At 32.8% G+C, this 14,379-nt stretch overlaps 1 protein-coding gene across 1 annotated transcript in view; it reads right to left on the reverse strand.

Moving 5' to 3' along the window:
• Window positions 1-3,830: 3,830 nt before the first annotated feature.
• The window catches only part of Naglu (N-acetyl-alpha-glucosaminidase), a 103,805-nt gene continuing 93,256 nt past the window's right edge, over window positions 3,831-14,379 (reverse strand). The window contains exon 4 of the mRNA XM_065500164.1: window positions 3,831-5,660. Coding sequence (XP_065356236.1) covers window positions 4,004-5,660 — 1,657 coding nt within the window. The 3' untranslated portion in view covers window positions 3,831-4,003. The remainder of the gene's footprint in view (window positions 5,661-14,379) is intronic.

Raw genomic sequence — 14,379 nt, forward strand, 5'->3', positions numbered from 1 at the left:
ACCGTAGAAAATAAACTTCATCAAATAGTTCTCCTACATCATTACTAATAGGCTTCCAAACACAACCATTTACCGCAACTCAAACAGACGTTTCCACCACACAAAAAGCAGCACAACAAAATGCTATACAACCACCAATAGCTCCCCACCGGTCGGCGAGACCTCGAAAGAAAATAATCATGTTTTCTCCATAAACAGTTCGTCAAGGAGGGGAAAAATTGTATGTATAATGTACCAAGTACTTACATATGATTACTATTAATCTGAATACTTTATTATTGTAAATCTCTATCTTCATGTTTTTTGTATATATACATTGTTAATTTTTCATAGTAATTATAAGTTTGAATTTTAATAAAGTTATTAATCAAAATAATTAAAGAATACATTATAACAATTATTATTATATTGTTACGAAATTGTACTTGAATTCAAATAAACGATTTTAACGGCTGATTTAAAAGTAGCCTAATGCTTTCAAATAACAGTGCTGTAATAGCAAACTGTAACATATCTGTGGACATTATTAACATTGAAATAAAGACTTTCAGTTGACTATTGATTGTAAGTTGGCAACTTTGTTTGCTGCGACCGTATATTCGAATTCGAATATTCAGTTAAAGAACATTGTAGAAACTACACCACAGATGGCGTATTAGAAACCTCTAGACAATTAAAGAGAAATCTAGAGTGCAGATGGCAGTGTTATAAATAGTGGCAGAGGTTGGAGTCGTTAGTCAGTTTATCAGAGACGCTATTCGAATAAACATCAACTGAGTGCCTAAAGTGTGCTGTATTTTTCAAGTGAATTTGTGTACATTATAAAGTGTCTGTATTTCTGAGAATTTATAAACGTGTATAAAAAAAAAACATTGAGTGACTATTTAATTCTGTTGTTGTACACTTTTAAATAAATAAAGAGTTGTTACAATTTTCAAACTACTAAACGGCTTTTATTTGCAATCAAAAGTATCGGGTTTATTTAAAGGAAATAAACCAGCGTTTCGCAAATTAATAAGCATGAAGTTTGAAGAACTAAAAGTTGAACAACTCAAGAAAGAACTGAGTAAGTTGGAGTTACCAACAGCAGGTAATAAGGCGGAATTGCAGAAGAGTCTCATAGATGAATTTAACGCCGTGCTTGACATCGGTGCTAACAAATTCGAGTATAAGGAAGAATTGGAAGTTTCTACACGTTCAACAACAAGCAGCTTGGATTTAAGCACAATGTTCGCTTAGAAACTTCTAAAGTAAACAACGAGAAACTTCTTGCTGAAGTTAAAGAAGAAAATAAAATAATGGAAATGAAATTTGAAGAAACTTCTAGAGCGACAGATGAGAAGCTTCAGCAAATATCGGAAGTTATAAACAGCAGAGTGGATGGCATTGAGAAAAAGGTGTCCGACTTAGAAAGTTGTTTAGAAATAATCTTCAATGCCAAGATGGACCGGTTCGAGTTATTTCAGAAGCATCTAGCAGAATAAAGGCCCCTAGTTTTGATGGCAGCACACTTAATGTTTTCAAGTTCCAGTTTGATACAGTTACCATTAGAAACATGTGGAACAATGAAGAAAAAGCTATAGAATTGATATTGGCGTTAAAAGCAAATGCAGCAGTAGATCTTGGAAGCGTGCCAGCGAGCAACAGAAATTGTTATGATGACATAATGGAGCCGCTACAACGTAAGTACGGTGGCGAACATAAAAAAGAATTATACCGAATGGAATTGCGTGGTAGAGTGCAGAATGCCAATGAAACGCTACAAGATTTTGCGATGGAAATCGAGCGTTTGCTACAGCTTATTTATCCAGGGGAGAACCATCCGATTTTGAAGATAGAGGCATTTGTGAATGGTATTCGCGATCCAGAGATAAAATATGCTGTATGTGCCACACCAAAGTCATCATTCTTTGAAACCATCTCATTTGCGCTGGTACATGAAACAGCAAAGATAATTTCAAAGCCCCAGGTGTGCAATGTGCGGAAAATCGAGGTTGTCGCTGAAAATGATAGAAGTATGGTCAACGAATTAAAGGAATTAATAGAGGCAGTTTTAAAGGCTTTAAGTAAGAGACAAACTAAAGCCAAAGTTAAATGTTATAACTGTGGAAAAATGCGTCACATTCAGCGAAACTGCAGAGCACCAATAAAGCGAATCAGATATGTTTCAGCATCAAGAAAGAACCAGCTGGCGAATCATCAAGCATTACAGGAGCCACCTTTAATGCGAGCTTGCACTGAGGGACAGGATCTGACACCCACACCTGATGGCCCTACCATCTCCATATCAGTACTGCAGCAGGAAAATAACAATCTTACTGCTAGTGGGTACATCAACGGTCGGAAGCTCATCCTTACTATGAACACGGGAGCGTCGCAGTCTATCATCAGAACAGATTTAGTAAAGAAATCGATGGAACCAATTTGCAATGTAAGGCTACGCACCGCTACTGGAGAGCCTGCCGCTGTCCATGGTAAAGTTAATGTGAAACTAACTATTGGTGGTATTGGCGTAAATCATGTCTTTGTTGTTGCCGATATTGTGGACGAAGTAATCATTGGTGCAGACTTCATGATTAATCACAGCATTACTTTGGATATGGGACAAAAAGTCATGAATTGGCGAAATGTTTAAATACCCCTTGACGTCGGATATGAGAGCAAGTCTCAAGTAAGAAAGTTAGTTTTTGTTGAGCACAAAAGGTTGCCACCGCAGGCAGAGGATTTGGTATGGGCCCGTGAGGAAGTGGAGAATTGTATAGACAATGGTTTGTTGGTGTTGGAACCAGCGGATGTGAGAAGTGGCCATGTAACAATGGAGGCCCTCGTTGAACAGTGCAACGACAGAATGGTTCCTGTTGGAGTGCTTGGTCTGTCCCGCAGAGAAAAGATCATCAGGCCGGGGTCCAAGATGGGTGAAGGTGCTTCAGCAGAAAAAGAAATGAACTCGTTCGGAGACGAATTAAAATAACAAATGACCAAATGAAAACCAGATATAGCTCACAACGTAATAAGGGTTTGTCATCCAAATTAAGGAATCACTGCAAAGGACCACATGGGGTAGTTAAGAAATTGGACGTCATGGTTTATAGAATACGGAAATGTGGAAGACCGATATCGGGAATTAAAGTTGAACATCTGAAACGACTAGCAGATTATGGGAGAAGTGAATCTATGCCTATTCGGGACGAACAGGCTTAAGCGGGGGGCAGTGTTACGAAATTGTACTTGAATTCAAATATAACGATTTTAACGGCTGATTTAAAAGTAGCCTAATGCTTTCAAATGACAGTGCTGTAATAGCAAACTGTAACATATCTGTGGGCATTATTAACATTGAAATAAAAGCTTTCAGTTGACCATTGATCGTAAGTTGGCAACGCTGTTTGCTGCGACCGTATATTCGAATTCGAATATTCAGTTAAAGAACATTGTAGAAAGTACACCACAGGTGGCGTATGTATTAGAAACTTCTAGACAGTTAAAGAGAAATCTAGAGTGCAGATGGCAGTGTTATAAATAATGGCAGAGGTTGTAGTCGTTAGTCAGTTTATCAGAGACGCTATTCGAATAAACATCAACTGAGTGCCTTAAAGTGTGCTGTATTTTTCAAGTGAATTCGTGTAGATTATAAAGTGTCTGTATTTCTGAGAATTTATAAACGTGTATAAAAAAAACATTGAGTGACTATTTAATTCTGTTGTTGTACATTTTTAAATAAACAGTTGTTACAATTTGCAAACTACTAAACGGCTTTTATTTGCAATCAAAAGTATCCGGTTTATTTAAAGGAAATAAACTAGCGTTTTGAAAAGGTTAAAACGTAACAATATTTTCAAATTCGGTTTTTATTAGATTCAGTTATTATTTCATTTAAAAACAGTTCTTAAAGGTAAATAAATAAAATATAAAAACAGGCAAATGTTTCATAAACCAAAAAATCTATTTTTTTTCCAGAAATTTTTTTTTTGGAAAAATCTGTTGTGTAAAATCGAAATTCGTGCTATATTCGTTTAAGATCTTCAGGCAACAAATAGTTCATATAGCTTTCGTTTGAGAAAAATTCAGACCACATAGTAAAAATACGTTTTGATACTTTGTATGTGTTACCATGAGGAAGCGTGGGATACCTTTTTTTGTAGAAGTTAAATGGTTTCTCTACTTGTGTCAAAACTTTCATATTGAAAACTGTGTTATTAAATGAGGTGTTGGTATTTAAACTAATGTTTAACTGATTTAAAAAAAGTTGCCATCGAGGTTTGAAATAATCTCGGACTATGCCAGACCATTGTTTAGTAGCATAATCTACTATTTGCCCTGAGGGACCCCAAATAGTTATTTGATTTCTTGCGTTAAATTCAAACTGTTCTCTTTCTTGTGGTGTAGTTCCCCAATTCTTTGCACTTTCTAGCCAAGGCCCCAAGAGATAGTTTTCGTGTGTAGACAGTATTGAGTCCATATCATCTAACATATTTATAATTATTTGGTAAAGTTTCATAAAACGTTCTTTTTGTTTTTGTTTAAATGACTGCATTATGTTGACATATACACGATCTGTAGTTAGTTGTAAAAATTGTCTTGTAATATCGACGAGGTCGTTTCTATATAAATTATAATGAGTATATGGAATAGTTGCATTCGACTGAAGTAATTTAAACCAGGATTCATAAATATCGGAAGAATTGTACCATGTCCAAACCTTTAGACGGGTGGATGGTCGTCGTGCAATCGCATATTTACCCCGCATTTTTTTAAAGCCATAATAAGAGTATACTGATTTCCTCAGTAATTGCCAGGCATCGCGTAGTTCAACATTCACAACTCCATATTGCACATCCGAATATGTGTTAAACCACATAGTCAAATTGAAATCATCTTTAAACCATGCACGCTCCAATGTCAAGGCATACATTACGTAGTTTTGGTTAATACCTTCCGGTGTAATTCCAACTCCAATCATGGTACTGTTTGAGCGTGCCATTCTTATTCCTCTATTGATAACGTTGACTGAACCATGCATTCCTAAAGTTCCTCCAAAGTTGTGAAGCATACACCAAATAAAAGGGTGGCCATAAAAGAAATGCGTTCTTTCGTATTGCGGAAATTGCTCACTTTGTAAGTCTAATACTAAAAGTCCACCAATAGGTACAGCCGTAAGGAATGCTCTAATTAATCTGTCGGACCAAAATATATTCTTGACAAACAGCCAACCTTGCATCAACCAAAGCGCTTCACTATCAACCGTACGCATTGAATGAAATATATGATAAGCCGTCATATTCAGATATGAAGGATCGGCGATTCTTGGCTGTATTTCATTGAATGGATCTGCAAAGTAAATGTGATCAGTGCCGTAGTTGTTTATTACTTTTTTTAAAAATACATTAGTTATATTTTGGAATAAAGGGTCGTTTGGATCCAGGAAAAGTCCACAACAAAAGGAGTTGGGAAATTTATTCCAACGATCGATAATAGAAAAGTTTGTTGTTGGATATATGCTTTTCATTGCAACAGGCAAATGTCCAGAAAAAGAAGGTAATGCAACAATCATTCCAAACTTTCTTTGTTGCTGAATAATTTTTTGTTGCAAAGCCATTTGCATTCTTCTGTACATTGGTCCTAAAGGACCACCCCATCCACGAAGATTTCCCATGCGTAACCTGCAGATAAAAAAGTTAAATGAAAATATGTTAAACCAGAAAATGATAGTAAAAACGGTATTATTTTATTATAATAATCAAGGCTTATTAACAAGGTGAGTGCATAAAATCAGCTGTTTCTTAATTCGCTGTGGTTTTATGTACACTATATGTCAAGGTGCATTTAATAAGGTGCCATCGGCAGCACAGCTGATTATAGAAATAGCTCGCACAAATGTCAAACTACATATATAAAAAATATTCGCCCGTATGTCAAACTCTATATATAAAAAATAAGTGAATTCGCCTGTATTTATTTCAATTCGCCACTGCTGTCACCTTGTTAAATACGCCTTGCTATATGTCAAACTTTGTTTATGTTTACATTTGTTATTGTAAATATAATATTTTAATTCGCCTTGATTTTGACATTTACCGTACATTTTAACAAAAACAAATTGCCTGTTGTTTTTGCATTGTTGTATTTGTGGCCGGGACGCACTCACCTTGTTAATACGCATTGATAATAATATTATTGACAACTATATTATCAAAATATCGTTTTAAAATATTTTGCTTCCAATAAAATAAATAAAAAAATGACAAACATTTGAAAAAAACTTCAAACAGAAAAACATTTAATTTAAAAAAGCAATCAAAACAAAATGAATATGAAATCATTTAAATTGTGGGTAATAAACAAGCCAAACTTTTTTTCAGTTTTATGGTGAATTCACCTATATGCAATATTTAAAATTTTCAAATATTTGCAACAAAATATGCACATTAGAGTGCAGCGAAAATATATAAAATTAGTTTTTATTTTTTAATGAGTAAGTTCAACGTTCGAAAGATTACTTACCAGTTTTGAGGTGCCTCAACACAATTGAAAATCATAAACTTTAGAAACTTAGTTTATGTTGAATATAAATATTTTTCTGTCTTTTTAAGTCAATACATGTACATAATTATAATAATTTTTACTAGAAAAATAAAATTCATATGGTTTAGAATCCACATATGCCGAAGTGGGTATTTTTATACCCAATCCACAAAATCGTTCTTGTAGCATAGGAAAGTGGGCCCAATCACTTGGTTATTTTTTTACGAATAGAGGTCATCCAAGACTACTAGACAAAAGAAGGGCATTGGAGACTTCTTATTTTATGTAGTTCGATTCTTACGTACAGGGTTATAATAGGATATCACTGTGAATCAGTTTCCATGAAATATTTGTGATTTGTATGAGAGACAATTGTCCGAATCTATCTATATAAATAGAAATTTTACGGAAAGAAAAATGGACCATGCCTACTTTTACGCCCACTTTTTTCGATTTATCAAAAACTGGAAAACGGCTGCACCGATATGGCAATTTTTTTTTAATGGTCGTAATAATCCGATTTAAGTTTTTACTGAAAGAAAAATTGACCACGCCTACTTTTACTCCCACTTTTTACGATTTATCGGAAATCGGCTGCACCAATTTTGCTAATTTTTGTTAAATAATCGTAATTTAATTTATGTTTTTACTAAAGCAAAAATTGACGACGCCCACTTTTTTTAATATATCTAAAATCGTAAAACGCCTGGACGGATTTTTTTGTTTAAATGTTCGCAATAGTGCACAAAAGTGTTTTACAGAAAGTAAAATTGTCCATGCCCACTTATCAAATACATCTGTAAATATGTAACTAAAATCAGTGACTTGGCTGTGACGCTGCTATACTCCGAAATGCCAAGAAACGATGAGTGTTTCTATTTGTGTTTGCTATTAGTCAACGTTCGTGGCCCAACATCATTCCGAGATTTACGAACTATAAATGTTGAATTGTGTAACGTATAGAGAAGCGTGTCTACGCTTGCGATTGTTAGATAATGACACTCATTGGAAATACTCTCTCGGAGATGTAGTGCTTTCGTCAAATGCTCATCAAATACGTACATATCAACATATTTGAAGCATGTTGAGATAAACCGACTCATTTGTGAAGTAAGTACAAAGATGCCATGTGTGATGATATTTTGCATCAGATGCGTATTAGCACATCAAATCCAAATTTGCAACTGGGCGAGAACATTTTTCAACGAGGCTTTGATATTAATTGAGGACATGTGATTGATGATATCGAAAAAGGTATTATCTGAGTTAGGCATTACAGCTCCCAATCGTCCGATGTACGACGCATTTAATCAAGAGTTGCGATGCGAAAAACAATATGATTGCGATGCCTTAAGGGAATCAATTCGATCAAATGTTCCACTGTTGAATCGTCAACAAATATGCGTACTCTTATGAAAGTTGTGAAAGATGGAACTGGAAGGATTTTTTTTGCACGCTGCCGGTTGAACTGGAAAAACTTTTTGATCGTGTTGATTTTGGCAACGATAAGCTCGAAGAATGATATTGCACTTGCTTCATCAGGAATTGCAGCTACCTTGTTGGAAGGCGTTCGAACTGCTCATTCAGCACTCAGTTGCCATTGAATATGCAAATCAATGAAAATGCAACATTTCCAAGATGGCCAAAGTTTTAAAGCAAGTAAACTGATCATTTGGGATGAGTGTACAATGGTACACTAATGGTGGCATTAGACAAAACGTTGCAATATTTACGAAACAATCAAAGCGAGTTTTGAGGTGCGATGATTCTGTTGGTAGGTGATTTTCGCCAAACATTGCCAGTGATTCCACGGTCAACGTAAACCGATGAACTTAATGCATGTTTGAAGTCGTTAATTTTGTGGAAACACGTCAAGAAACTCAAATTGACTGTGATCGTGTGTGTCGAGCTGCAGAACGATCAATCTGGAGTATTTTCCAAACAATTGCTGGACATTGGCAACGGAAAATTTCCGATTGACATTTCGAACGGCTGCATTTAATTTCCCATCGCTTTCTGCCAGTTCACCGAATCGAAATCCGAACTCAATGTTTCCAAACATTGCACAAAATTACAAAAATCATGATTGGTTGAGCTAAAGTGCTATATTGGCAGCGAAAAACATTGATGTCGACAAATTGAATTTTAAGATTGAAAGTGATATTGCTGTCGAATATTTCGAATGATGACATAGAAATCGGTGGATTCTGTAACTTCCCAAGATGATGTCGTCAAATATCCAACTCGCTGGAATTACCAGGATTACCGCCTGCCTCACAATCTTACACTGAAAGTCTGATGTAATGGCACCCGACTTGCGATAAAAAACCTGATGCATAACGTCATAGAAGCAACAATACTTAAAGGAAGTACAAATGACAAGACGTTTTGCTACCACGGATCCATATATCGCCTGTTCCCGTGTTGGAACACCATCAGCATTATTTGTTTACGTGCCAGACAACAACAAAAAAATGTCGTGTATCATAGAGCATTGCAATGTACGAAATTAGGATATCACAGCAAAGCAATCGAAAAAAAGTATGGGACTTTTCGGAAATGCATCACTGCGCTGCATTTGATGCGCATCTATGATTAGTTTGCGATGCTGATGCAAATCAGCTGATGCGCAAAAAATGCATCAGCCATTTTTGTGATGCGTGTTTGGTGTTTTTTTGCGCATCATCTGTTTCACTGTTGCTTTTTAGAACTCAACACATTTGCAGTGTTGCCAACTTTTGCATTTTAGAACGTACTGCGCATTTTCCTTTCGTATTTTATATTTTTGTTTAAATATGCTAACATTTTATTAAGCCTTTTAAGAAACTTGACTATGTTTGGGATTGAATGGAAAAAAGATGAATCTTTGCAAATGGAGGAGATTATCAATAAACTACACCCGAGGATGGTTACAAAATCTCATATTGTGGTTGTGCGAGAACCTAAAACCGATATTTTTGGTCACAGTGAGGAAATGAAAAATAAAAAAAGGTGCAAATAAACTTGTAAGTTCTAAACCAATAATCGGATTTTAATAAAATTTCAAAATGGATTTTGATTTTAGACCCATGGTTTCTTCGACAAAACTTCTTAGAATTCATCGTAGATTACGATTTTGATAACCGCTTTGTCGAGAAAAAAATTGACCCTCTAATGTACATATTTGACTCAAATGTAAATCAAAAACATTATCATTCAAAAATACGTTTTTTTTCTCTTTTTAACAAATGCACAAATCGAACTTTTTCTAATTTTGACAGGGCAACGCAGAGTGGGGGATCTGATAAAAAGTGGAAATAAATCTGTAACTTCTAAACGAATAGACTTCCATGGCTATAGAGGAGGTGTTGATAAGTTTAACTTTTGAATTTGGGCTTATAACACCTAGGGGCCGCCGAGCCACAATGACCCAAAGTTGGGCACCTCGGGTATATCAAAAATTAAAAATGATGCCAAATTTTTGTTTGCGATCCGATTTAAAAGATTTGTATATATATGGAATCTACTAGACGAGATCTACATTCGCATTTTAAAAGTAAAATGTTATGTTTTTACCTACCTTGGTTTGCTTTTTTGCTAATAACGGATTCAATTATTTTCTTAAAGTACCTTTTTTTGAATTAACAACAAATTTATTAATAATCGTAAGAAAAAACCATTTAAAAACCTTTACTGAATCAAAAGTTATGTGTATTTTCGCCAATTTTTTTTCGAAAAAAATTTTAAATTATACAGAAAATAAGAAAAAGATAAATAATTCAATTCGATTTATTTACAAAAATATTTTTTACACTTTTTTCTTAAATTGTTTACATTTCTTACGATTATTAAAACATTTGTTGTTAATTCAAAAAAAGGTACTTTGAGAAAATCGGGAAAGAATTGGATCCGTTTGTGTATTGAATCCAAATGTGTATGTAATTGTCGTTCTAATGAGATATAAAAGACAAAAATTGGTTAAATAATGTTAAAATTATTAAAAAAACGGCATTTGAAACTGCCGTTAAAAAAATAATTTTTTTGGTCCATTTTCAAATTTTTAATAATTTTGTTAAACAAATTTGATCATCTCATTGGGATTTATTAAGAAAAATGTGAAAAAATTATGAAAATATATCTTATTTTTTTTCCGTACCTGCGATTTAAATTTTTAAATTTTCTAGAAAAACCAATTATTTGGCAATTTTTTGGCGAATGAGCTCTATTTCCTTACTCTTATGAATTTTAAGCAAAACTTATTCAGAATATTATAGTCCAGGTAATTCTAAATATACTCTGAAACTTTTACTAAAATCGGAAAACGTTAACCCTTAAATCGTGAAGGTCAAAAGTCACATTATTCAATATTTGGAATTTCTCATGGAAAGATAGCGAAATGTTATATATTTTTGGGCCGATTTGGATGAAACAAAATTGGAAATTAACCCTTAATAGCACTTGGGGTTAAAATGACCCTCAACTTTTAAAATCAGGAAAAACACAGTCAATATAAATGGTGCAAATTTTAAATTTTTTTTGGAATAAAATAAACTGAATCATTTAAGTTATTTTTTTAAATTTAATAAATTAAATGTACATTAAAGGGTTAAAATCAATTTTATTCATCAAAAACTCTCAATAAAATAATAAGGGTCCTCATGTAAACGCTTAAATGCCTTGTAAATTTTTCAAAATGGCTTAGTAATACGATTTTCTAATACACAATACAATATTTTAAAGTGTGTTTCCTTTAAAAATCAAATTTTGATCAGCACTATTGAAATTGAAAAGGCTTTTTATGGTTTTAAAAGTTTGGGGTCATTTTAACCCCAAGTGCTATTAAGGGTTAATTTCCAATTTTGTGTTGTTATTATAAATACTAGAGTTTATATTTTTCTTAAGTTTCATTAAAATCGGCGCAAAAATATATAACATTTCGCTATCTTTCCATGAGAAATTCCAAATATTGAAAAATTTGACTTTTGACCTTCACGATTTAAGGGTTAACGTTTTCCGATTTTAATAAAAGTTTCAGACTATATTTGAAATTACATGGACTATAATATTCTGAACAGGTTCTACATAAAATTAATAAGAGTAAGGAAATTGGGCTCATTCGCCAAAAAATGGTCAAAAAAATTAGTTTTTCTCGAAAATCGCAAAATTTAAATCGCAGGTACGGAAAAACTATAGGAGGTATTGTCATACTTTTTCACACTTTTATTCCCTATTATATTGTCAATAAATCCCCATGTGATGGTCAATAAATTATAAAATTTGTTTAACAAAATTTTTTAAACATTTAAAAATGGATTTTTGGTCATACCTGCGAATAGCTTAACGGTTTCCCACAAAGACAAAAACTTATATACAAGAAAATATGGATATATTTTAAGTAAAAATGAGCTTTTTTAATATTTCTCAAAATATGTCAATATTGTTCCTACATTTCTTGTTCTAGTGGCCTGGAACACATTAATACCCTGTCGAATTTTTAATAACTTTAACGTTTTCTAACCAATTTTTGTCTTTTATATCTCATTAGAACGACAATTACGTACATATTTCGATTCTTTTAAATTAATTTGCAATAGTAATTATTTAGTGGCAATATTTTTAGAAAAACTGGAAAAATAATTGTTTTCCTTGTAAATGACGAAAAACGCATTTTTCGCAATTTAAGGCCCCGTCGCTAGGGAAGGCGTGGTCGTAGTGGCGTAAAATTTTATATGAGTTATATTCAAGTCCAATAGGAAAAAATAGCGGGTACCGTTTCAACATTTCCAACATTTTAATCTAAGGCACACTCTCTAAGATATATGGGGCATTTCATACACAACAAGATCGGTCGAGAACTCTCTGAGTTAGAGGCAAGGTTGCCAACTCTTCAACTCAGAAAATGGCTAGATTTCGAATTAAAAATGGCTAGAAATGGCTAAAACCCAAAATAACTGAATACAAATTCATAAATATTGTCTTTTTATTTACTGAGATCGACTTTACTAGTATATAAAATATTACATTTCTTAGCAGATTAAAAAATTATAATATCAATAAAAATTGGTTCCTTTTTGGTAAATTAAACAAATTTCTGGGCACTTATAAACAAAATCGGATCCTTTAAATAAATGCAAAATTGATTTTTGAATATGACTGATGTGTTTGCTTTGAAAACAATTTCGCAGCCTGTTCACATAAAATCCTCTACATAAGATTTTATTAAATAGACTATTTCTTTGTCATTTGATGAAAAATATTGTTTTATTTTTAAAAAAATTTCAAGAAAAGTTTAAACTAAAAAGGCTAGGACAAAATAAAATGGCTAGATCTTCCGGCTAGATTAAATCTAGCCATTTTTTTATGGCTAAGTGAAAATAAAATCGCTAGATCTAGCCGGAAAATGGGTAAATTTGCAATCTTGGTTAGAGGCCAAGCGGGTGTTTTTTCTTATCCGTGTAACCTATTACCTATTGTTCTTAGCAAAATGTGTCCCAAATAGTTTAGATAGCTCTTTCTTCAATCTTTCGAAAAAAATAAGAAATTGTTAATATTTTTTCCCGAAATCAAAAACTTTTTTATTTTTTTTTCTTAAAATAAAGCTTAGATATTTTCCTTGAAGACCTATTTGGTTGCTTAGTGGTATGCGAGTTCGATATCTATCAAAATATATGTTTTGTAACTAAAAACATACAATTTTTAACTTTTTTTGCAAAATCAAAAACTTTGTTGACTTTTTTTTTCAAAATGGACCCTGTTTTAAATTTTTTTTTAGCTCAAGCTAAAGGGTCTTCTATATATTTTCCCTGAAGACCCTTTTGGTCGCTTAGTGGGATGCGAGTGGGATATCTATCAAAATAAATATTTTGTAACTCAAGGTACATATACAATTTTTCATTTTTTTTTGGCAAAATCGAACTTATTTTCAAAATGTTACGAGTGGGAACTCTATCAAAATAAATATTTTGTAACTCAAGACATACAATTTTTGACTTTTTTTTGAAAAATCAAAGTTTTTGCTCAAACGAAAGCTTAGTTACTTTCGTTTAAGACCTATTTGGTCGCATGGTGGGATGCGAGTGGGATATCTTGTAACTCAAGACATAAAATTTTTTGTTAAAACATTTATGTGCTGTTTTTCTATAGCGAACGAGTGCTTTGAGTGGACGTTTTACATGTATTTTGTTTTCGTAACAATAACAAAACACATGTTAACTTTCCACTCAAAGTACTCGTTCGCTATAGAAAAACAGCACATTATTTTGATAGATATCCCACTCGCATCCCACTAAGCTGCCAAATAGGTCTTCAAGGAAAATATTTAAGCTTTATTTTAAGAAAAAAAAGGGCCCATTTAAAAAAAAGTCAAACAAATTTTTGATTTCGGAAAACAGATATTAAAATTTTTTCTCGTCCGATCTTGTTGAAAGATTGAAAAATCGATCGGAAGACATCGATTTCAAAAGTTGGTTCACTTGACATGAAATGTCCCATATAGATAAATGCGTAAAAACGTATAACAATTATAACGTAACAAATGTGCTTATTTTAGGCAGAGTAACTTATCAATATTTTAAACATACACACAAAAAAATATTCGAGGTAATATTACCTTAGCTGGCATAGTTAAATTATTTTTATATGAAACTGAATAAATAAACCTATGCCAATAGTTAATTTACACAATACATTTTAACTAAAAACTATGTTAATTCTACTATTGATGCTAGGTATCTTCTTCGAATATTTTTGTGTGTATGTTTTTTCAACTTATTGTCATTTTAAAAACATTTATGAAGAAAAATGGTTTGTACAAATACATATATTTAATAAAATTTATTTTAATAATTGTATATTTTTAGCAAAATATATTAATCCTGT

This window comes from Calliphora vicina, chromosome 2, assembly GCF_958450345.1.
Source record: "Calliphora vicina chromosome 2, idCalVici1.1, whole genome shotgun sequence".
NCBI lineage: Eukaryota > Metazoa > Arthropoda > Insecta > Diptera > Calliphoridae > Calliphora > Calliphora vicina.